This window comes from Ornithorhynchus anatinus, chromosome 19, assembly GCF_004115215.2.
Source record: "Ornithorhynchus anatinus isolate Pmale09 chromosome 19, mOrnAna1.pri.v4, whole genome shotgun sequence".
Classification (NCBI taxonomy): domain Eukaryota; kingdom Metazoa; phylum Chordata; class Mammalia; order Monotremata; family Ornithorhynchidae; genus Ornithorhynchus; species Ornithorhynchus anatinus.
In genome coordinates, this window is record NC_041746.1 from 34588777 (window position 1) to 34612231 (window position 23455).

The 23455-nt window shown below is 51.4% G+C and overlaps 1 protein-coding gene across 5 annotated transcripts; it reads right to left on the minus strand.

The window, feature by feature from the left end:
* Nucleotides 1–124: 124 nt before the first annotated feature.
* Nucleotides 125–21500, minus strand: SCML4 (Scm polycomb group protein like 4). 5 transcript variants are annotated; one of them, XM_029046942.2, is made up of 8 exons: nt 21210–21500; nt 12873–13057; nt 10034–10163; nt 6581–6781; nt 6042–6236; nt 3728–3988; nt 2444–2589; nt 125–1073 (listed from the first exon to the last, which is right to left on the minus strand). In XM_029046942.2, exons 2-8 carry the CDS (start codon nt 13035–13037, stop codon nt 948–950), a joined length of 1224 nt encoding a protein of 407 aa, XP_028902775.1. In that variant the 5' UTR covers nt 13038–13057; nt 21210–21500; the 3' UTR covers nt 125–947. The 5 variants fall into 5 exon arrangements, with proteins under 5 accessions (XP_028902775.1, XP_028902779.1, XP_028902774.1 ...); XM_029046946.2 differs by having other exon boundaries at nt 3728–3985; nt 21206–21500; XM_029046941.2 differs by having other exon boundaries at nt 21206–21500.
* Nucleotides 21501–23455: the final 1955 nt, after the last annotated feature.

Below are 23455 nucleotides of genomic sequence, written 5' to 3' on the forward strand. Positions count from 1 at the left end.
CAGTGCCTGGCACATAGTAAGCACTTAACAAATACCATGATGATGATTATTATTATTAAAGTCAAGCAAGGTCCTGCAAGGGCTATTGCAGGAGCAGAGAAAGAAATGTGGGGGAAAAGACCACCAAGTTACAAGATCCTTTACTGAAAATGACTCCACAAGGGAATACTGACTCAGAACATATTAAAAATTACTGACGCAATAGAAACGTCTCTACTTTTAAAGTATACCACAGATGTATGTAAAAGGGCCACGGGCACACACTCTTTCTCTCTGTTAGTTCATTGAAAAAGTGGCACGGAGGGAGGGATTCTCTTTCTGGGTTCTTCTCTGTACCAACAACCATTTGAAGATGCACATTAGAATTCTGGCTTTGAGAGTCGGCCTTGCCCGAAGTTGAACAGCTAAGGTGGAGAAGAGGCCGCATCTGTGTCAGCGCAGATATCCAGGGAAACGCACTTCTGTCGACCCCTTGGGTGGGAAAGTGCATCTCTCTGCCACCAAAGGGTGTTGCGCCCGCGGGACTGGGATTGGGTTGGTGAGTGATGGATGCTTGGCCACGGGCGGGACAACGATCGACCCTTTGCCCCCCGCCTGCAATGGTGGAGTGGGGGAAAGGGACAAAACGGGGGAGAAGAGGTGGCATTTTTTCAGGCCTCCCCCTTTCGCCGAGGCCTGAGGTCACTTAGGCATCGGTCTACACTGGCCCCATCCCCACCCTCTGTCCAGGTAGTCCTGGGCCCGGACAGCACTGACTGGCGTTATAGCCAAAGGGGCCATGGGACCCAAAGACAGGGGGTGGCTTTGGGCTCCAAGATGACCAAGTTTGAAGGCATCACTGCCCAGTGGGCCGGGGGGGATGCTGGCGGAGACTCGGCGATTCTGGGCCTGGTCCCCTGGGGTCTCCGCCCTCGGGCCAGGTGGGAGGGGACCCCACTTCAGGGGGCTCAGAACTTGGTCTGCTTCAGTTTGTCGATGTGATAACACAGTTTCAAGGCGGGCCCCAGCTTCAGCCCCAAGTATTTCATAACCATATCGCTCTTGAGGAGGAGGAGGGCGCTCCCGTCGATTTCCTGACGGGAGCAGAGGGAGAAAGGGGTGAGAGGTAAGAGACCAACTCTAATTCCCACTTGCGTATTATGATGACGATGGTATCTGTTAAGCACTTACTGTGTGCCGAGCACTGTTCCAAGTGCTGGGGTAGATACAAGGTAATCAGGTTGTCCCACGTGGGGCTCATAGTTCTAATCCACATTTTATTGATGAGGTCACTGAGGCACAGAGAAGTTCAGTGACTTGCCCAAAGTCACACAACTGACAAGTGGTGGAGTCAGGATTAGAACCTACAACCTTTGACTCCCAAGCCCGGGCTCTTTCCACTAAGCCACACTGCTTCTCCGATTATCTACTACTACTACCACTAAGAGGCCAGGGAAGGGAGGAGCAGGCGAGCTGGAGCAGTGAGGTTTAGTGCATTGGGCACTGGCTTGGGAGTCAGAAGGACCTGAGTTCTAATTCCGACGCTGCCACGTGACTGCTTTGTCAAGTCACTTAACTTCTCTGGGCCTCAGTTACCTCATCTGTAAAATGGGGATTTAGAGCATGAGCCCCAGGTGGGACAGGGACTGTGTCCAACCTGATTAACCTGCATCCACCCCTGCGCTTAGAACAGTATATGACACATAGTAAGCGCTTAATAAGTACCTTAATTACTATTATCATTATTATTGTCTGCAGTGATATTAGGGTGGTCATTCCGGCTTGCAGAGTGGCCTTGGGCCAGCAGAGGGCACTGCCCACCATTTTACAGCCAGTGTAGGAATAAAATACCGTTTTTTTGGAAAGACACTGCTACCGCTGCCCAAGCAAGGAGAATGCCATCCCAAGGGATTATGTACCAAGCAACAGGTCAGTACAGTGCTGTGCGTACAATGGATGCTCAACAAATACCATTGATTGCTTGGCCTCCATTGGACAAAGGCTGCCGTCGGAAGTAGAAGAAATATTCCCTCTCCTCAAAACACGAGGCACAAACGATGGCCCCAAATGTGTGACATCCCTGCCCCAAATCTCCAGGCTGTCCAATCCCTGAGTGGTGACATTCCCTTGGGTGAAGAGAGGAGACACTCTGACAGGAAGGCCAGGAGAGACCATTGGTACTCTTGGAGGTCACTGGGACCCAGGTGACATCAGGAGAGCACCAGGAACACTGGGTTTGCCCCATCGTGAGAAGTGCTCGATGTCAGGATAGAGAGGCAGGCAGGGGCTGGGCATTCCTGTTCGGGTTCACGGGGTTCCTGGAGAGGCTCAGGCTGGGCTGGGGCAAGGGGAACATCAGCTCCTCTGAATTGGGGCTCACTGAAAAGTACTCCTCATCTGGTTCTGCCCACCGGGGAGGGGTGTCTGATCTGGGGCTTCAGGGGTAGTCTCGGGCTCAACATACGTGTTTTCTGAAGAGCGCCGCATGGGGTCCAAATGCCCGAGGATCTACACCCTCCACAAAGCAGACCACGTCGTCCACCGTCCAGGCAGAAGGGCTCCTGCCCCAAGGCCCAGCTGCCGGCTGCCAGTCTGGAGAAGGGCTTGCAGCTGAGGAAGGACAACACATAAAGACAGACAGATGCATGCACGCGCACGCGCACACACACACACACACACACGAGAGCCAAATCCCTTTGGGCCTGGCTCCCACCCCCACCACCAGATTTCACCCCTTTTCCTGGGAGTAGGAGAAGTAGGGAAAGGAAAAGGGAGAAACTGGGTGCAGGACATCTCCCCCCACCATGGATTCCCCAGCTGACCCTGGGAGCTGATGGAGGGGGGAAAGGAGAGGGGAGCCACTGGGTATAGGACCCTCTCCCTTAGATCCCTCAGTTCCCCCTGGGGTGGGGTGGGGAGAGCAGGGCGATCCGGCAGTAACAATACTGCGACTGGTAGCCTGGATCCTGAGCCCCATCCACTGGGTGGGTTGGGTAGAACCAAATGCAACTTTCAGCTAGGGGATGGGAATGGAGGTTGTCCACTGCAAGGTTCTCTCCAAGGCTGCAGCCCCCACTGGGGAGTCAGCCAGCATCAAGTAGACTTCCACCCTCCAGACCCAGTGCTCTCTTGTCCTGTGGGTTTCTGGCAGGGCCTAGGGAAGGCTGGAACTGGGAATTAGGAAACTGCGACCTTCTGGTAGTCTAATACTCAGACTCATCTAGGACCACACAAGGCCCTTTCTCTCCAAGCCTGCTTCTTTCAGACTGTGACTGAGTGAAGGCTGGATGCCCCAAAGTTAGCCACTTGGTAAACCTCTAGACTGGGCTGGGCTGGACTGAGCTGGGCTAGGCAGGGCAGGGCAAGGCAACGTTGGAAACAGGGTGCACTTCAATGCTACAATAAGGTCAGGATGTTGGGAGGTCATCCAGGTTGCTCTGTCTTCCAATTACCATAATGGAGGTGCCTCAGTGGGCAGGTGGGCTTACACCTCTGCAGAATTATAAATCTCTGTCACAACAGCTCCAGGAATGACCTCTGACCCTTTCATGTGACAGGCATTTGATCTTGGCTACAGCCTCTTCATTACAGTCTGATGCCCAAGGAGCATACATGGGGAGCAAAGTGGAGGGGGCAGTGAGCATGTGACCGAGGCGGGGGCAGGGGGGCGATTGTTACAGGCCTGGGGGTAAGAATTCCAACTGATCAACCATTGGCTCCCTGGAGGGAATCAAATGCTGAATGTTACCCCTTCGATTTTCTTTGAGAAAAGTTCCTTTTTTCATGGGACTGGATGTGAGATGCTTCTTCGTGGTCACTGATGCTCTGGAGGAAGAGGATGAGAAGGAGGCAGGAGCCCCAGAGTGGTTAGTGACCCCTCCCCTGAGGCGGCCGGGCAAGAAGTACGATGGGGAGGAGCCCAAGCAGCCTGAAGCTGAGCCAGCGGGATCCCCATGGAAGCGCGTCACGCTCATCGGATTCTCCAGCTCACCAGAGAGAGGTGTTTCTGCTGAGAAAGAAGCCATGCAGGGAACAGAGGTCAAAGCCTGGCAACATAGGCCACCAGTCGTGGGAAATCTTTTCCATGGTCCCACTTCCCTCACCAGCTATGGCTGATAGGGAGGGGGCCCCATGGGAATCAAACCATACAAACAACAATTTCTAACTTCCTCCTGACCAGGATTCTCTTCACAGCTTTTAACAGGTCTAGAACTGACTGGCTGGAGTTTAATCAATAATAATAATAATAACTGTGGTATTTGTTAAGTGCTTACTATGTGCCAGGTACTGTACCTAAGCGCTGGAGTGGATATAAGCAAATTGGGTTGGATATAGTCCTTGTCCCACATAGGGCTCACAGTCTTAATCCCTTTTTACAGATGAGTTAACTGAGGCCCAAAGAAGTTAAGTAACTTGCCCAAGGCCACATAGCAGACAAGTGGTGGAGCTGGGATTAGAACCCATGACCTTCTGAATCCCAGGCCCGTGCTCTATCCACTACACCATGAGAATGTACTAAGCACTGTGCTAAGGCCTTTGTGCTAAGCTGCCCTCAAGGAACTGTAGTCTAACGGGTAGACAGAAGCAGTTTAGCGATGGGAGAAAGAAGAGAGAAGAGAGAGATAGATGACATGTGGAGGTCTAAGTATGTAATGAGGTGAGCTCCAAGGCTTAGAAAAGGGCCATGGGGGGCAGGGCACGCCCCAGTGCTGCAGAGGGACTTCACCGTGCCTCCTCTCCTGGCCATGGTCCATGCTCTGTGGAGGTGGTCTACTGGAGGAGGAGGAGGAAGATTGTAGACTGTAAGGTCCTTCTGGGCAGGGATCACGTCTACTAAGGGTTTTTCGCACTGTAAGTGCTCAAAGAAAACCACTAATTGATTTATTGACTGACTGATTGAAGAGGAGGAACAAGGAATGGACCAGGTCACCTAAGCCATGGCTCAGGCAGCCCCTGCAAGACTGAGAGAAGCTCATTTTGCAAAGTCCACAGCCCGCAGCGGCTGAATAGGGCATCTCTTGGGGCTGCCGAGGAGGGGCCCGGACACCCAGTCCAGGCAGAACGGTGATCCTAATCTCACAGGGCCACTCCCACCTCTCGAGGGGAAATCTAGTCACGGCACCCTCTACGTGACCCCTCTAGATTCCTGACTGCTCTTGCTTCCTGGTGCTTTGGGCCCCACCCGTGGCCCTTGGGACAATGGGTTGGACCTTACGGGGACAGTTTGGGCTCCCCCTCAGGGATGGATGCAGTTTGTCAGCCCCGGCTAGGAGAACGTGCCATTGCCCTGCTGCCCGGCACAGAGTGGTTATTGTCTTAAAAGAGCCAGGCCCCCCAGGCCTCGCCAAGTTCTCCCTGCGAGGGAAGCTAGGCTCCTAGCTGAGTGCCAGCACATGGCAGCGGTGAGCACAACCTCACGGAGCAGAGAGGGGAGGGAGAAGAAGAGCAGGGGAGAGGAGGGGTAGAATAGGAGAGAGGGAGGGAGGGAAACTGTGGGAAACTGACTGGCCACAGGAAGTGCCCACAAGTGTCCAACTTAACCTTCATCATCTTTCTCACTCCCCACCACCACCTCCCTCCGTGTCCCTCTCTGCCCTCCAACACTCCCCACCATCCCACTACCCCCAACCCCCATATGGAGACATCCAGAACCCAAGGGAGACAGTTGGGGTTCCAGACCCCTCCCCCAACCACCCCCTACAGGCTGAAAAGCTCCCAGCCTTCTACCCCCACACCAGCTCCACCATCCTACCTCTACTTCCCTGCCTCTGTCCTACCCTCCTCCCCAGTCCTCCTCCATGGCACCTTCTTTCTCTATACCACTCTTCAACCCTCTTCCCCAACCTCCTCCCAATCCCCCACCCCAGCCACCTTCCTACTCCCCTTTTCAGCTACTTCCCTATCCCCATCCCCCAGCCCATCAACCTATCCCCATTCCCCAGCCCCACCTCCCTTCCCCGGGGGACACTTCATCCCATCCCCTGTCCCAGACACTTCATCCCATCTCCCTTCTCAGCTCTACCACTCTATCCCCATTCCCCAGCCCCGGCCCCACAGCCTACCAGCCTCCATTCCTCTGGCATCACGCTCCCCCAGGGGGCCGGCTGCGCCACCGGGCTGAGGAAGGGGCCGGCTGCTGAACAGGTCGTCACACAGCAAGCTCCGGCACAGCTGCTGGAGGAAGCGAAGGACATAGCCCGGGCTGTTGACCACCGGCAGGCTCAGGTGATGCTGCTGCCCATCGAAGGAGGCCGAGACTGAAAGAGCAAGGGACAGGACTGGGCACAAGCAGTTGTGAGGTTGGGGCTGAAGGGCCCTTAACCCAGTGAAGACCAAGGCCCAAACTCCATTAATGTGGTCCCTATTCCTCAAGTGTCTGAGCAGAAACTCCCTGGCCAGGGTAGTCCTGTCTCGGGAAAAGCCACCCAAGGACTTCTGCCCTGCTCCCTCTGCTCCCAGATTCCTTTGCTCCTTCTGTTCCCCAGGCTCCAAAGTTGCACTACTTCTTCAGCTCCCCCGTCCACAAGCTCCCCCGCAGGTGCCCATGCCTCTTCCAGTGCTGGAGGCCAAATCCTCCTGGCCCCTCTGACCCCGGGCTCACCTGACACGAGCTCTCGGCCGTAGCCCTGCGTGACCAGGGAGAAGACAGTTTTCTGCCGGCGGGCGCAATCGATGCAGGCCTGCACCACCTGTTGCAGTGCCGCTGCCGGCCGCGCAGGCCCAAAGTGGGCCGGAAGCCGCTGCACTCTCCGTCGCTGCAGATACGGCCCGGAGCCGGCCTGCTTGTTGATGAAGATGCAAACTGCACAGAGACAGACAGGACAGTGTCAGTGTGGGGGCCTGAGCCCCAAAGTCTCATTCTCTCCAACTCTGCCCCTGAGGTCCCCGGGCTGGGCTGCAGAGCCCCCAGGAATGAGCCTGCACCCCCGACCTGGCTCAGCCCACTCTCAGGTTGAGGCCGGGTTGGCTGTGGCTGAATATACCTGGCGGTCACCAGGCTCAGGGACCTGGAAGTGCTGGGGGGGTGAGTGAAGGAGGCAGCTTCATAGTCTACACATCCTCTGATGGGGAGCAGGGAGCCCCAACATCTCTCCCCTGCTCCTAGCTGCTCCCCCACCTGCACTGGGCAAGAAAGCATAACCTCAAAAGCCCCCTGGTCCCTGCCTCCTACCCCTGAGGTGTCCTAAGGCTCTGAGCTCAGAATCTTCAGTTGGGAACTGTTCTCCCTCCTGCTGTTAAGCTTGAGAAGAACTCAAAGAGGACAAGATGGAACCTCAAAATGTTGCTGGGCTGGAGCCCAAGCAGAGGGGTCACAGGCCCCTCCTGTTGTCTTGGTTGGGGGTTCTCCAGAATGGGTTGACTGGCAGCACAAGGAAACAAGAGGAATAAATCCTTCCCCAGCAATTCTAATGAAGCCATTGATTCAACCATTAGTGACCAGTGGAGTCTCAAGTCCACAATCTTGACATCGTCTTCAACTCCTCCCTCTCCTTCAACCATTCAGTATTCAGTCGATGCCAACTCCTGCCAGTTCACCCTCCACAACATCTTCAGGACTCTCCCCCGTCTCCCCACCCACAAACCATCACTGCACAGATCTTGTCACTTGTCATATCCAGAATCGACTTCTGTATCGGCCTCCTCGCTGACCTCCCTGCTTCCAGTCTCTTCCCTTAAATGTTTACAATGGGTCATGCACTGTAGTAGGTGCTAGGGTTACTAAGTCGTATGGTTACTAGGTGCTTGGGTAGATACAAGATAATCAGGTCATTCACTGTCCCTGTCCCACCTGGGGCTCACAGTCTAAGTAGGAGGGAGAACAGGTATTGAATCTTTACAGATGAGAAAACTAAGGCACAGAAGAGTGAAGTGACTTGTCTGAGGTCAAACGGCAGGCAAGTGATGGAGGCAGAATTAGAACCTAGGTTCCTCTGACTCTCAGGTCCATGCTCTTTCCTCTAGGACTCACTGTTTCTTGATATCATTTTTCTAAAAAAAAAAAAAATCATCTGCATCTGTCTCCTCACAACAATATTTGTACATTCCTCTCCACAACAAGCAGAGACTCCTGAAATTTGGTTTTAAGGCACTCAGTCATCTTCTACTTGTCCACTCTCCTCACCCACCACACTCTCACTGGTACTCTTTGCTCCTCTCACTAAACTTTTGCTGTCTGTCTCCCCCTTTTAGACTGTGAGCCCGTTGTTGGGCAGGGATTGTCTCTGTTGCCAAATTGTATATTCCAAGCACTTAGTACAGTGCTCTGCTCACAGGGAGTGCTCAAAAATATGATTGAATGAACTACCTATTCTGCCTTGTTCTTGTCTCCTGTTCCCACGCTCTTGCCCTTACTCTCTCTTTGGCTTGGAAGTCCTTCCCCCTTCACAACAGGCAAACCATTGCTCACCCCATCTTCAAAGTTCTTCTGAAATCTCATCTCCTCCAGGAAGCCTTCCCTGACAAATTTCTCACCTTCCCACCTTATATCCCTTCTACTGTCATTTCAACACTTCCCAGCCCTCTAAGCACTTGGATACCTACACTCATCCCCATCTCTCCACCTCACCAGCAACCTTATCGCACTTGGGGAAGCAGCATGGCACAGTGGAATAAGAACAGGCCTGGGATTTAGAAGGTCATAAATTCTAACTCCAGCTCCACCACTTGTCTGTTGTGTGATCTTGGGCAAGTCACTGCACCCCTCTGTGCCTCAGTGACTTTACCTGTAAAATGGGGACTGAGACTGTGAGTCCCATGTGGGACAGGGACTGTGTCCAACTGGATTTGCTTGTATCCATTCCTGTGCCTATTACAGTGCCTGGCACATAGCGAGTGCTTAACAAATGTCATCATTATTATTATTTTTATTACTTTTGTACATATATTTATACTTTATTACCTCCTCTTTCCTGTAATTTATTTTAGTGCCTGTGATCTGTAGTGATCTGTAGGTACTTTCTAAATATTTTTGATTTGTGATTAGCCCTTTTGTGTCTATGGTAAATCTAGAGTCTTCTTGGAGCTCTCCACTAGAGGGTATCAGTATACTGGCTGCTGGGTTTGGAGCAGATTACAATGTACAGATGGTGTTTGGGAAGTGCTCTGCCTCAGGTTAACACGCTTTGTTAGATTTCCCCAAAGCAGGGCTGCTCTGTCTTTATCTGTGATGGTCAGACCAGGAGCAGCAGCAGCGCAGTGAATGAAAGAGAAAAGCAACCAGCTCATCAGCCCCTGGAGAGGATCAGTCCTCAAGGAGTGGTCCAGTGGGTACTGGGAAAGAGGGTGATTCGGTGAGTGGTCAGCACTAGGAAAGGAGACGTCTGCCCACCTCTCAAGGACTATGAAATGGCATTTTCCCTGTTCTTGGAAAAATCCACTGAAATAATGTGGCATTCTCGGGGAGTTAGGGATTCTGGGAAGCCAGTATTGAGAGGTAGAGTCAGGAGATTCTAGGAATGATGAAAATCATGTGTGCGGTCCCCTGAGGGCAGGAGCGTTAGCTACAACAGACAGGTCTAACCATTCTAGCTTCATTCCTCCTCCTGCTCCTGCTGCTGAGAACCATCTCTGCCCACCCATCTCCCCAGCACAGCACAGCAGGCCCAAGGAGCGGGAGGCCACAGCCTTTGCTATGAGATTATTATTTCCTCTATGAAAGTTCTGTTTGCAATTTCACGGAAGCTTAACTTGGTTTCCAAGTCTGTGCCAAGCACCTGCCCCAGCTGGCTCACCCCGGAATTACCTCGGCAGGATAAATCCCCTTCCAAGTGCCACAGAACATGCTGGCAGGATAGTGGGTTGGAGGGTTGGGTGAGCTTGCTGAGGGAGATGGGCCGGCAGCAGTAGCCAGGCCAGGTGCCAATGGGAAAATAATTTTCTGCCAACCCAGGCAAGATGGTGGGTTTCCTATCTGGGGACAGATAGAACATTCCTGCATAGTAAATTCAAGCAATTCAAGAAAGAAACTTTGGAGACTGCCAGAGAGAGCAGCCCCTATGTGGCCATCCTGCTCCCCACAATCAGATAGACTTTCCCCTGGCCGCGGCCGACGCACCTTTGAGAGTCTGCAGGGCGGAGGAGCCGGACACCGTGGCTGCGCCGGGCAGGGCCGAGCCGACCCCTGGCTCCCGGGGACCTCGCGGAGGTGAGGTGGCCAGGGGGGTCATTAGAACGCGAGACTTCAGCTGCAAGACAGAGCCAACTGGTGGACTGGGGACCTCCAGAGTAGAATGTCCTCCTTCCCTGCCCACCCTTCCCATCCCCTGGCACTTTGCTGGCCAGAAAGCCCCATCTCTCCTTGGCAGCAGGCTCCCCTTCTGGCCCTGCTTGAGGAAATGTACCCAGCCTGACTGACGTGGTAACCTCGGCTGGGCTGCACATGGACCCCTGCAACGAGGGGAAACCTTGGCTGGAGATACTCTGGCCGGTAGGTGTGAGGCCAAAATAAGGAACCACTGAGGCTGGAGTTGGTAGCTTTGCAGAGACGCCTCATTCTGCATGAGCTACAGCACCACGTGGACTTAACTCCATCCACACCTGGTCACTGGGACAGGTTAACCTAAAATTTTTAGGGGCCACTATCCAGGGACTCAGGACAAAGGGGCCCCCAACCAAAATAAATCCAGAATTACATACGGGAAAATCATTATGCAAATGCTACACATTCTCAGGCTTGCATGGAGCAAGAGTACACCATAACGCTAATTCAAATAAGTGTCGCCTTACATTAAAAACTTGGGCAGAATTATGGTTCTTTCATTTTAAATTACAAAAAAGACCTATTTTAAATTGGGAAAAAGACTCCAGAGTGCCCCTCTAAACCCAACTGCTCCAATCCCACGGGAGAGTTAACCCAGGCCTACCTGCTTACTTTCCTCTACCGCCTCCACTGCTACCACCCAAGCCCTCCACTGGCTACTGGCCACTGCAGCCTTCACCTTCCTGCCTCGACTCCTGCCCAGGGCTTGAGTCAAGGTCCCAGCCAGCACAGTGAGATACAAAATACCTAAGCCAGCTAACCGCAAGGGCCAGTTTACCACCCTAAGTCCACCAGCACCCGACTGGTTGGCGGGAATCACTACTGACCAGCACAGTGGGGACAAGGGCAAAATAATAACAATAACAACAATAATAATATTATTTGTTAAGCACTTGCTACGTGCCAAGCAAGGAAGTGTTTCACCTGGGTCTCTCTTCTTCACTTCACTTTGTTGTTGACAAATTAATTAATGATGGTATTTGCTAAGCAATTACTGTGTGCCAAGCACTGTTCCAAGTACTGGGGTAGGTGCAAGCTAATCAATTTGGACACAATCCCCATCCCACATGGCACTCACAGTCTTAATACCCATTTTGCAGATGAGGTAACTGAGGCACAGAGAAATGAAGTGGCTTGCCCAAAGTCATGCAGCAGACAAGTGGTGGAGCCAGGACTAGAACCCAGGCTCATGCTCTAATAAATAATAACAGTAATAATAGTTGTGGTATTTGTTAAGCACTTAATATACATAGGGCACTTTATTAAGTGCTGGGGTGGATACAAGCAAATCGGGCTGGACTCTATCCACTAGGCCAGGCTGCTTGTCTACTTATTAATTAGGTCACCAGGGGAATTGGCTAAGAGAATGACCAAGAGATTGTATTTATTGTTATAGTAACTTTATTATTATTGTATTTGTTAAACGCTGGGATAGATACAAGCTGATCAGGCTGAGCATAGTCCCTGTCCCACATGGGGCTCACAGTCTAAGTAGTAGGGAAAACTGGCTCTGAATCTCCATTTTTACAGATAAGGAAACTGAGACACAGAGAAATGAAGTGACTTGCCCAAGGTCACAGAGCAGACAAGAGGTGAACCCAGGATTAGAACTTGGGTCCTTTGACTCCCAGATCTACACCCTTTCCATGAGGTGGAGCATAACTTAGTGGATAGAGCCCAGGACTAGGACTGAGAAGGTCATGGGTTCTAATCCCTGCTCTGCCACTATCTGCTGTGTGGCCTTAGTTAAGTTACTTAACTTCTCTGTGCCTCAGTTAGCTCATCTATGAAGTGGGGATTAAAACTGTGAGCCCCATGTGGGACAGGGATTGTGTCCAACCTGATTAGAACAGTACTTGACATATAGCAAGCACTTAACAAATACCATGATTATTATTATTATTTCCACTAGGTCATGCTACACCTCTACTTATTAACTAGACCACCAGGGGGATTTGTTATGGTCTCAACTCTAAAGATGGTAAGTGCTATGTTCCAAGTCCTGGGCTAAACGCTCGAGTAGATATGGGGTAATCAAATCGTACCCAAACCCTGTTCCACACTGGGCTCACAGACTAAGACAGGGAGAGCAAGGATCTCATTATCCCCCTTTTACAGATGAACAGACTGACTGCAAGCAAAGCTCTGAATTTGCAAGCTGACATTTTGGCTCTCAGTTCCCCTTTGTCTCTGATGCTGTCCAGGCTTTGCTCTTTAGTCAAGGGTCGGAGAGCGGCCAACTGCTTTCTCTGTGAGCAGATCCATGAGGGGCTCAGACAGCTACTGGGCTGGGAGCAGAGAGTGGGCGCCAGCACTCAAGACAGGCAGGTTGCGTGAGGATTTTCGTGCTTCTCAAGCTTTTGATGACCGGAGTTTGCCTCAGGCCACCCAACACTGCCTAGTTCCAGTCAACCTTTCCAGTCTGTAAACTGGAGTCACGATGGCCTCTTCTCCCCACCCCTGGCAGGCCGGGCCACCTGAGACAGGGCAAGGACCTGATCCAACAGGAGTTTTTTTGGGTTTTTTTTGTTCTTCTCTCTCCTCACCCCCGAAGCCCCATGAACAGCCTCATTCCATCTTGGCCTCAGGGCAAACCTGCTGTGTCCCAACCCAGGCTCGACCGTTTTGGACTTACCTTGTAGCCCGGTTTCCTCCCTCTTCTTTTGGTGGTGGTTGCATCTGGTATGTTCCCCGCTGGGGTTGAGAACAGGCTGCATCTAGACGTCTTCCCGGGCCGCCCTCGCTTCCGCCCTGCGGCCTCCGGCGACTGCATTCCCACCGGCCGGCCTCTGTTCACCATGGGCCTGTGACCCTGGAAATCTGCACAGACACAGAAGAGGATGAGACATGATGGTCGAATCCATCAGGATCTAAAGTGGGGCCAGATGGGCCCTCATGCTGATTCTCCCTGACACCTCTGACACCTATGACACCTGCTCTTATGGCCAGTTGGGTAGCCTCGCCAGGCTAATAGGTGCCCCCCTCATCCCTCAGACTGGAACCAGCACCAGGTGGGTAGTCCCCCTCTCCCCGCCACCCCACAGCTCCCAAAGGACTTCTCCAGTGCAGCTCAGGAGTCTGGGCACCTGGGTTCTGTGGGGAGACTACAGGGCTCAGTGCCCCATATCCTAAGACCTTGTCTTCTGTGTTCCTTTGCTCCTAACCCTAGTGCTCTCACTTCTCTACCCCTTCCCTCCACCCTCTCTCCCCACCACCCCCAGGTGCTGAGAGATCCCAACACTTGGTATCATCATCAACAACCACATCAGCATTTCTCCTGATCCCATGCTCCTAAATCGCCCAAACCCAAGAAAATGTTTGCAGGAGACCTGCAGACTGACATAATGAATGAATGAATGAATGAAGGGTAAGCAATGAGGCCAGAAAGACACTCTGTCTCCTCCATTAGAGTGTAAACACCTTTGTAATTCAGTAGGTGCTCCATAAATACCATTAGATTGACTCACGGTAAGCAAGCCAATACTCAGTTTATTAGGAATAATCATGGTGGTTACTGAGCACTTACTTTATGTCAAGCACTGTGCTAAGCGCTCAAGTGGATACAGGATGATCAGAATGGACAAAGTCCTTACCCACCCTAGGATGTATAGTCTTAGAGGGTGGAAGAATGGGGATTGCCTTCCTTTTCATGAGTGAGAAAACACAATGACCTTTGGCCATGTGCCCCTTTCCATTTTGCCAGAACTCAGCCAGATCCTGAGGGACTGAGCCAACACCAGAGTGGGCAGAGTGAGGCCAACTGGGGGCTCTGAAACTGAGGGAGAGAGGAAAAAGCAAACTCAATGCAGAACCATGGAAAAGATGATACCCCAGTTATTATGGTATTTGTTAAGCACTTATTATGTGCCGTGCACCAAACTAAGCAGTAGGATAGATAAAAGCCAAGTCATTCATTCATTCAGTCATATTTATTGAGCGCTTACTGAGTGCAGAGCACTCTAAGCTCTTGGGAAGTACAATTCATCAACAAATAGAGACAATCCTGGTCCACAATGGGCTCACAGTCTAGATGGGGGAGGCAGACATCAAAACAAGTAAACAGGTATCAGTAGCATCATTATAAATAAAAATTATAGATATATACACATCATTAATCAAAATAAATATAATTATAAATATGTACACATATACACAAGTGCTGTGAGGCAGAGGGGGATAGAGCAAAGGGACCAAGTTGGGTTGATGGGGAGGGGGAGCAAAGGAAAGGGGTGCTTAGTCTGGGAAGGCCTCCTGGAGGAAGTGAGCTTTCAGTAGGGCTTTGAGGGGGGGAAGTAGTTGGATGCAGTCCCTGTCCCAAATGGGGCTCAGTATCCAAGGGGATTTACAGGTATTTAATCATCATTTTACAGATGAGGAAAATGAGGCCCAGAGAAGTTGGGACTCACCCGAAGTTACCCAGCAGGCAAGTGGTAGATCTGGAATTAATAATGATGGCATTTGTTAAGCACTTACTATATGCAAAGCATTAGAACCCAGGTCCTCTTACTTCCAGATCTGAGCTATTTCCACTAGGTCACACTGCTGCACTGAGACTGTGACACACCCAAACCCAGGCTAGGGCATCCATTCAGAGACTGACAGACAAACATACAGACACACACACACACACAGAGATTGTTTTCACTTTCCAGTTTATGGGGGTGGAGATGTAAGCGCAGATGTCACTACACCATTAGCCAGCAGGCCCAGACTGTCAGGAAGCGCAGCAGAAGCTCCCCACACTCTAAAAGCCGTGACTTGCTTTGCTGGTGACTTTGGGGAGGGATTGGAGTTGGGCACCTTTCAGTGATTGGTTAATGCTTGGTGCTCCCTAAGAGAAAATGCAACTCTTGAAAAACAGTTCATTTCATCAACTACTATCTCGTGTACATTCAAGTTCAGACATCTTTCTTCTCTTCCCAGCCAGCAAGCCAGAGCTACAGAGGAAGAGAGACGCAGGGCTAGTCTCCAATCTCTGTAGCTCCAGGTGGTCCCCAAGCCTGGTGGGGCTAAGCCAAGGAAGAGAGTTCTGCCAGGTGGAACTGAGGGGCTTCTTGGACCCTCCCAACAGCTGTCCACAGCCAGGATAAGGAGCCATTTCTCAGTGGCCATGGCCGGAGCTAGGGCCAAGGTGCACACTCTCTCTTTCTCTCACAGATGGCCCTGACCATCAAGTTCTTGCCATGGCAACACAAAACTGCAGCAAACTCAGGGAGAGGACTCCTAAGGTCAGGTGCCCCTTCCTCAGCACGTTGCTACTTTTCAATCGCTGACTTAGCTCACCAAGGCTTGCCATCCACCACACCCTGACTTTACTTTAGCCCTCCAAACCACCCAGGACAGTACCTTCCCTGAGAAGGAGCTGAGTACATCCATCAGTGGATCAGCTGGCAGGTAGGCTCCCAGACTCCAAAGCCAATGGCATTGAAATGCGTCATCTGCCCAGGTGCTATGGGCCAGAAGGGATGGGAGAGGCTGATTTGCTCTTCACCGATCACCCGCCGGCCCAGTCTTCCCCACGTGGTACACACTGCACAACTGCACACTTATGAGCAGCCGTGCAGATCTAAGCCTGTCCGCCCATGCATGTTCGTGGTCGTGGTTGTGGCTGCAGGCAGGGGGTTCACTAGGGGTACAAGCGTCAGCACCGTGGCGGCAGAGACACTGGGGAAGGCAGCTTGATGTTTTTCCTTTCTTTCAACCAACCACTGTTTCCTGTTTTGTTCTGTTTTACATTTAGCTTGAGAAAGCGATGGTGGTTTTCCTTTTTTTTGTTTGATTTGATGCTTTGTCTACAGAGAGAACAGTTCTGCTGGCATATTTACAGCACTTTATACATTCTGGGGCCAAGCTACTCCAAAAAATTTACCAGGAGGATAGCTTTAAAGCAATGCTACTGGAACCCCTGGATGGAATTCAGGGGAAAGAGAGCTGACTAGGAAAGAGAGAACATCACTTATGCTCTCTGGTCTCAGTTTCCTCATCTGTAAATTGGGGCCAACCCCACCCTTCCTACCTCACCAAAACTTTCATAAACAAGTTAAGAAATTGGTACAACCAATTGCCAAACTGGCCCTGCGCCCAGGCTGTGACTTGGTTACAAACTTACAAGCATCTTTGGGCACACCCTGTCTTGGGCTTGCACCTCAGGTTTTCAACCATCACAAGGAATTCCAAGGAGCTGGACCATGAACCAGAGAGCCAGCACTCCTTAGAGATCCCGGAAGCCTCCTCAGGGATTAAATGCTTTCCTGCATTTTCAGCATTTCTTCCTCCTCCACACTCAGTAGACCTCATCTAACAGGGGAGAAGGTAGATTGGATCCTTTTCTACAGTTCATGTTTCCCCACACCTCAAGAAACTCCAGTTTTTGCCCATCCACCTCCGCATCAAACAGAAACTCCTCTCCATAGGCTTTAAAGTACTCAATCCCCTTGCCCCTTCCTACCTTACCGTGCTACTCTCCTACTACAACCTAGCCCACAGTCTGCACTCCTCTAATACCAACCTACTTACTGTAGCTCAATCTCACTGCCTACTTCTTCCCCTCGTCCTGCCTTTGGCCTTGAATGCCCTCCTTCTTCATAGCTGACAATTACTCTCCCCACCTTCAAAGTCTCATTGAAGGCATATCTCCAAGAGGCCTTCCCTAAGCCCTATTTTCCTCTTCTCATGCTCCTTTCTGCATCGCCCTTGCACTTGGATTTGCTCCCTTTATTCCCCCTCCCTCAGTCCCTCAGCACTTCATTCATTCAGTCAATCGAATTTATTGAGCGATTACTGTGTGCAGAGCACTCTACTAAGCGCTTGGAAGTACAATTCAGCAATAGAGAAAATCCCTGACCACACCAGGCTTACGGTCTAGAAGCGGGGAGACAGACATCAAAACAAGTGAACAGGCAACACGTATATACATACCTGTATTTATTTATATTAATACCTATCTCCCCCTCTAGACTGTATGCTCACTGCGGGCAGAGAACATGTCAACCGACTCTGTTATATTGTACTCTTCCAACCACTTAGTACAGTAGCCTCTGCACATAGTAAACATTCAATAAATATGATTAATTGATTTAGGGAGGGTGGGAGGATGAGAACCCTTTACTAGAGAGCTCACTGCATGCACCAGTAGGTTATCGGAGACCTGAGCATGGCCCCGGGCATGAATTTGGGCATGGACCCAAGCATGGACCTAGGCAGCTGGGCGGATCCAGCAGGCTGAGGAAAAAGAAGGAAACAGGATCCCGGTGAAGAGGCCTTGTGGCTCACACAGCCTATTTGATAGCCAAGGAGTCAGCAAATTCACAGTAGACCAGGGAGCAGGGCCCTGGCTCAGCATCCCCCCCCACACCCCCAAGATGGCTGAGCACTCTGGGGAAGGGAGTGGGGCCCTCTCTGCCTCGTCACCTGTTAGAAGCTCAGGTAGGTTCTGGGCACCAGCTACCCAGTGGTAGTATTTGTATTTGTGCCTAGCACGTGATAGCACTTAAAAATAATAATAGTAACAATAATAACAGTAATAATACTAATATAATAGTATTTGTTAAGCGCTCACTATATGCCAAGCACTGTTCTAAGCACAGGGATAGATACACGTTGATCACATTGGACACCGTCCCTGCCCCATATGGGGCTCAGTCTTAATCCCCATTATTCAGATGAAGTAACTGAGGCACAGAGAAGTGAAGTGACTTGCCCAAAGTCACACAGCAGACAAGTGGAGGAGCTGGGTTTAGAAATGATGTCCTCTGTACTCTTGCCAGTAGGCCATATTGCTTCCCTGAACTCTTTGAGCTCCTCTTCCAGGCCAAAGGTTGCTAGATGGTTGGTTTGTGCCCATTAAAGACTCCCCTGGGCTTACAGGGACCCCAACCACACTCACCAACAACTTTGCTGACACTTTGGCCCTCCTCAGGTAGAGCTCACTGACACCAACCACAGAAACACCAGTCCCCGACCGTGCCGCACCCCGCCTTTCTCACTCCTTTTACAGATAAAGGACATGACACAATCTCAGCTTCCAACAAACTGAGGTGAGAGTTTGCAGTGATATTAAAAAATCCTTGTCAGGTCTGGAGCTGAGATTAATCTCCGATTAGATCTCAGGTTAAATGTTTGAACCGAGCACATTCCGTGCCAACCAACACAACCCCTGCTCACAGTACGGGCATAAGCCTTGGCCTAGAAGCTGCTGCAGAAGTTTGTGAAGGGGGCAGGACACCAAAGGGAACTAGCCTCACCTTGCCCCCTGGCCCCAAATGGGACCAGGCAATCTCAGTAGGTTCCCAGCCCCTTTAGAAAATGCCCCAAGCACCATGCCCCTGTTCCCAAATCCCTGTGGCTCTAAAGCCACTGTTCTTTCCCTCTTCCTTTGCCCTCCCATAAAAACAATAAATGCTTCCAACGTTTCCACAGCACAGAATTCTGGGGAAGGGTTGCAAGGGCAGGAAAGGGTTGTCTCGATCCTCCTAGAGCTCTCATTCCTCACCAGCATCCTCACCATTAGCTCCAGGACAAATGGTACCCTACACTGGTTAAACAGTTATACCACATGAAATGACAGGAGTGTAAAAGAAAAGCAAGAAAAACAATGACATGGAGTGTGAGGAAAAAAATTCAGGTGGAGATGCTTGAAATTCTGGTGCCCAAAAAGCTCAATAAACTCAGTGCTTAGCACATAGCAAGAGTTTACTGGCTAGCATGGACATACACACACACAGGTTTTCAGGGCATGGTCCTGCACACAAATACACACCTACACACAGTCACTCTCTCCATCCCTTGCAAAGACTCTTCCCAGACCAGGGAGTAAGGGGACATAAAACCCTTCCAGTTGCCAACAGGCCCACAGGAAACCCTTATGAACCAAAGAGGTCACTGATAGGCCTAAATCCTTCCAGACAGAGGATCTGCCCCTCGCCCAATCACCCTTTCCCCTCCTGCAGCCTGGGGTGAATAGTTTCCATTGAAAACTTACTGTGTGCAGAGCACTGTAGTAAATGCTTGGGAGAGTATAATATGATACAGCTGGCAGACATGAAATGGCATAAATATTTGGACCACATTTCCCCCAAGGGGGTGGGCACAAGGTCCTGGAAAAGCAGATAATAATAATAATTATTATTATTATTATTATGGCATTTGTTAACTACTTACTAGGTGCCAGGTACTGTACTAAGCACTGGGGTGGACACAAGCAAATCGGGTTAGAAGGGGCCGCTGTGCCACATAGAGCGCACAGTCTTAATTCCCATTTTACAGATGAGGTAACTGAGGCAAAGAGAAGTGAAGTGACTTGCCCAAGGCCACAAAGCAGAAAAATGGTGGTCAGGATTAGAACCCATGACCTTTTGACTCCCAGGTCTATGCTCTATCCATTACATGATGCTGCTTCCACAGATTTAGGCTGTGAACCCCATGTGGGACAGGGACTGTGTCTGATGTGCTTGAATTCTATCTGTCTCAGAGCTAAATTTAGTACAGTACTTAGCACATAGTAACTGAACACCACCACAGTTTTTATTAAGAATTATTACTGGGAATTTACTGGCTTCTAATCAACTTGGTTTCCAAAATGAACTCTACATTTCTTCCATCCAGTGGTGGTCTCTCATCCATACCTTTTGGTTAGGAACCAGAAAACTTGGTGCCAGCATCTCGAAGCCAAAAAACAATTTAAAAAATCTGCCGAGATCAGAGATCACCTAACACTGTCACTCCGACCAGTCAGAGAAGTAACATGGCCTAGAGGGAGTCAGAAGGAACAGGATTCTGATCTTGGCTCCACCACTTTTCTACTGTGTGAACTTGGACAAGTAACTTAACTTCTCTGTGCCGCAGTTACCTCATCTGTAAAATGGGGATTAAGACTGTGGGGCCCCACATGGGATAATGGACTATGTCCAATCTGATTAGTTTATATCTATTCCAATGCTTAGTGCGGTGCCTGGAAAGTAGTAAACACTTAACAAATACTATAAAAGAAAGAGTCCACAGCCAAAGTCCTAGCCAGTCTGTTGGCTTATTTATTCAGGCCAAGGTGAATATTGCCGGGCAGCTACAGAGATTAAGATAAGGGACTTAAGAAAGACAATAATAAGAGTACGCTGGGCACCGAGGGCTGAGAAAGCTCTCAAGCAATCAGTTAATCAATTATATTTATTGAACACCTACTATGTGCAGAGCACTGTACTAAGCACTTGGGAATGTACAATACAAAAGAGCCAGTAGACACGAATCCTGCCCACAAAGAGCTACTAAACTGCATCGATCTGGCCTTACTGCACTGTGCGAAGCCACACTAAACCAGCTGTATGAATCCCGCTGAGCTGGCCATACCGAGTTGCACTGAGCCATCCTGAACCGAGCAGCGCTGAGCAGTTCTACTCAGCCACTTTAACCCCCACCCCCTGAACTGGCCGGACTGAGCTGCTCCGAGCCACCCTGAACCGGTCGGACAGAGCCGCACTGAACTGCACTGAACCAGATGTACTGAGCCGTGGAGCCTCTCTTCGAGCCACAGTGAACCCGTTGTATTGAGCTACTCTGAGTTTCCCTGAACCAGCTGTATTGAACACCCCCTTAGCTGGCTGTATTGAACTGCCCTGAGCCGCACGGAGCCAACTGTACTGAGCCACTTTGAACCACAGTGAACGTCCCCAAATGCCCAAAGGAAGGGACCCTAGGATGTGATGCCCAGCCTCCCCATGGGCCTTCCTCTGCAGGAATCAGTGATATTCTCACCCTCCTCCCAGAGCTCTGCTCGAGAAGTCACATCCTGAATGTCCTCTTGGCTCTGGGTGAAAGTTTTGATTGGTGTTGGCGCTGCCGGGGCTGAAGGGTAGAATTCATTGTGCAACACCTCTGGGCACCCAGCCTCCAGCAAGTGTTCACCTCCTCATCGGGAGCCTACAGTCGGGCCCCGAAACTGCCCACTCAGAAGCCCGGAACCACTAGCCCCCTTACCTACTGATGTTGCTGGCAGAGCCCCTCTTTAGCTCTTCATGAAAAGGCCCGGAGCCCAGGGGGCTGGGTGGCTTTTAGCACCTGCAACACTCTCTGCAAAAATCCTCCTCCCTGGCTGTCAGGAGCACACTACAAGCCTCCGGCGGCTCACCACTCGGCTGCAAACATATTACGTTAATGCATTCGGTACCGGCAGAAAACTCAGTGTACCATAGCTACAGAGAGGAATTTCCATCACAGCCACAGCCACAACCACATCATGTCCGGAGAGTGAGCCAACCACTGGCTTTCAAAAACACACGCTTTTTCCACACAAAAAAGTGAGTGAGTGGGAGGAAGGAATGGGTGTGTGCCTGTAGGCTGGGTGGGGAGGGGGGAGTGAGAGTGTGTGTGTGTTTGTGTTTGGATGGGTATGTGGGTGTGGGTGGGTAGAATGGGGGGCAGGGACATGTGCAGGTGCTTCTGTGTGGATGTATTAGGGTATTTCATCCCTCGGCAACTAAGATGAGAAAAACGTGGAGTTTTTTTGTCAACACAGGCTGGAAGGCAAAAGGACTCAGGCTCCTTCTTCAGCGCCGGAGTTACAGGCCTCTCGACTGCGCCCCGGAGAACAGCATGGGAGATCCCAAGCAGAAGTTTTTAAAGGCATCATTCTCTGTTGCCGTGGAAACCAGAAGGTGCCCACGCCCCAGCGGAGGACGACAGCGTGCTGGAAGCAGGCGTGACTCAATAAGCGAAACGGAAAGGTGCGGGTGGAGTGGGGACAAGAGGTTGGGCACCCAGAAGGGTGCACTGCTCCAACGCAGCCCTACTATCCTCTCAACTGCTGGGAGGCATTTTCTGAAGCAGTGTGGTTTAGTGGCAGGAGCCCGGGCTGGAGACTCAGAGGTAGTAGGTTCTAATCCCGACTCCTCCACGTGTCTGCTGTGTGACTTTCGGCAAGTCACTTCACTTTTCTGGGCCTCATTTCCTCATCTGTAAAATGGGGATAAAAACTGTGAGCCCCACGTGGGACAACCTGGTTACCTTGTAACTGCTCCAGCACTTAGAACAGTGCTTAGCACATAGCACTTAATAAACACCATTATTATTATTTTTTATTATTTCCCACCCCACCTTGCAAGGGCTACTGGTCTTCTCTAAACAGGGCATAGCTCTGGCCTCTCCCGCCGGCCTGGACCCCACCCCACCTCAGCCCGGCCTTGTTGGGGCTTGAATGGCCGCTGCGCCCCCTGCCAGGCCTGTACCAGTCAGGACCCCTCGGCACGCCCCCAGACCCCCTTGCCAGGACCCCGACCCTGGGAGTTAAAGTAGGGAGGTCTAGTGGGCTACCAGGTGGGTCTCTGGCCTGGAGGGCAATGTGTGTGTTGGAGGGGTCAGGTACTTTGCAAACCTAATGAACTATCAGGGTCAACCCTGAGCTTGGTGCACCTGGAGGGGCAGGACCGACCCAGACAGGGGGATGCAGGGGGCCCAGGCCAGAGAGACGAGGAAGGCGCGCCACCCACCCCCCACACACCTTGATTCTTGATTCTTCTCCTTGACGGTATTTAGCTTGATGATGTCTTGTTTTGGTTTGTTCTGTTTTGCTTTGCTGTCTCCCCCGTTTAGACTGTGAGCCAGTCACTGGGCAGGGATTGTCTCTATCTGTTGCCAAATTGTACCTCCCAAGCGCTTAGTACAGTGCTCTGCCCATAGTAAGTGCTCAAATACTATTGAATGAACACACGCCACACTCCCGCCTGCCATTTCTGGCCTTGGGGTCCAGCTGGCCACTCACCCCCACCCAGTTATGGTTGGAGACCCCGGCTGGGGACGGACCACGTGCTCACCGGAGCCCCAGGTGACCCTCGCAGCATGACCTATCTGGTCCCACGTAACTCCCCTCCCCCATGATTCCGGCCCGAGGGCCCCGCATGGTCCATGTGCCCCCGCCTCGTATCCCATGGGGTCCCCCCCTTCGCGCCCCCAACCCCCCATGTCCTTACCCAAAGGGTCCGAGCAGCTGTCCTGGCCGAGGTGCTGGGCGGCGCGGACCCTGTGGAGACCAAATGCCACGGGCCCAAGAGGTGGCGGCAACGGTTAGCACAGGGCCAGCACTGATGTCAGTCCCAAAGCCTAGTGTGGGAATGGGCGGAGGTCTTTCTGTGCCCCCGTTCCCTTCCCACCCCCTCCTCGGGGCAGTAGGTATGTGTGGTGGTGACGGGGAGGGGGGAGAGAGGGAGATGAGAACTGGGTAAGGCAAGCTTC

What these genes read in the sequence shown, in the direction of transcription:
- SCML4 (XM_029046942.2), bottom strand. Translation starts at nt 13,037, where the DNA reads ATGGTGAACAGAGGCCGGCCGGTGGGAATGCAGTCGCCGGAGGCCGCA. An exon ending in TCTCAAAGAAAATCGAAGGG is followed by an intron (nt 2,590 to 3,727) that starts GTAACATTCAGC and finishes GTCCTTCCTCAG; the next exon opens with CTGCAAGCCCTTCTCCAGAC. An exon ending in CGGCGCTCTTCAGAAAACAC is followed by an intron (nt 1,074 to 2,443) that starts GTATGTTGAGCC and finishes TGCTCCCGTCAG; the next exon opens with GAAATCGACGGGAGCGCCCT.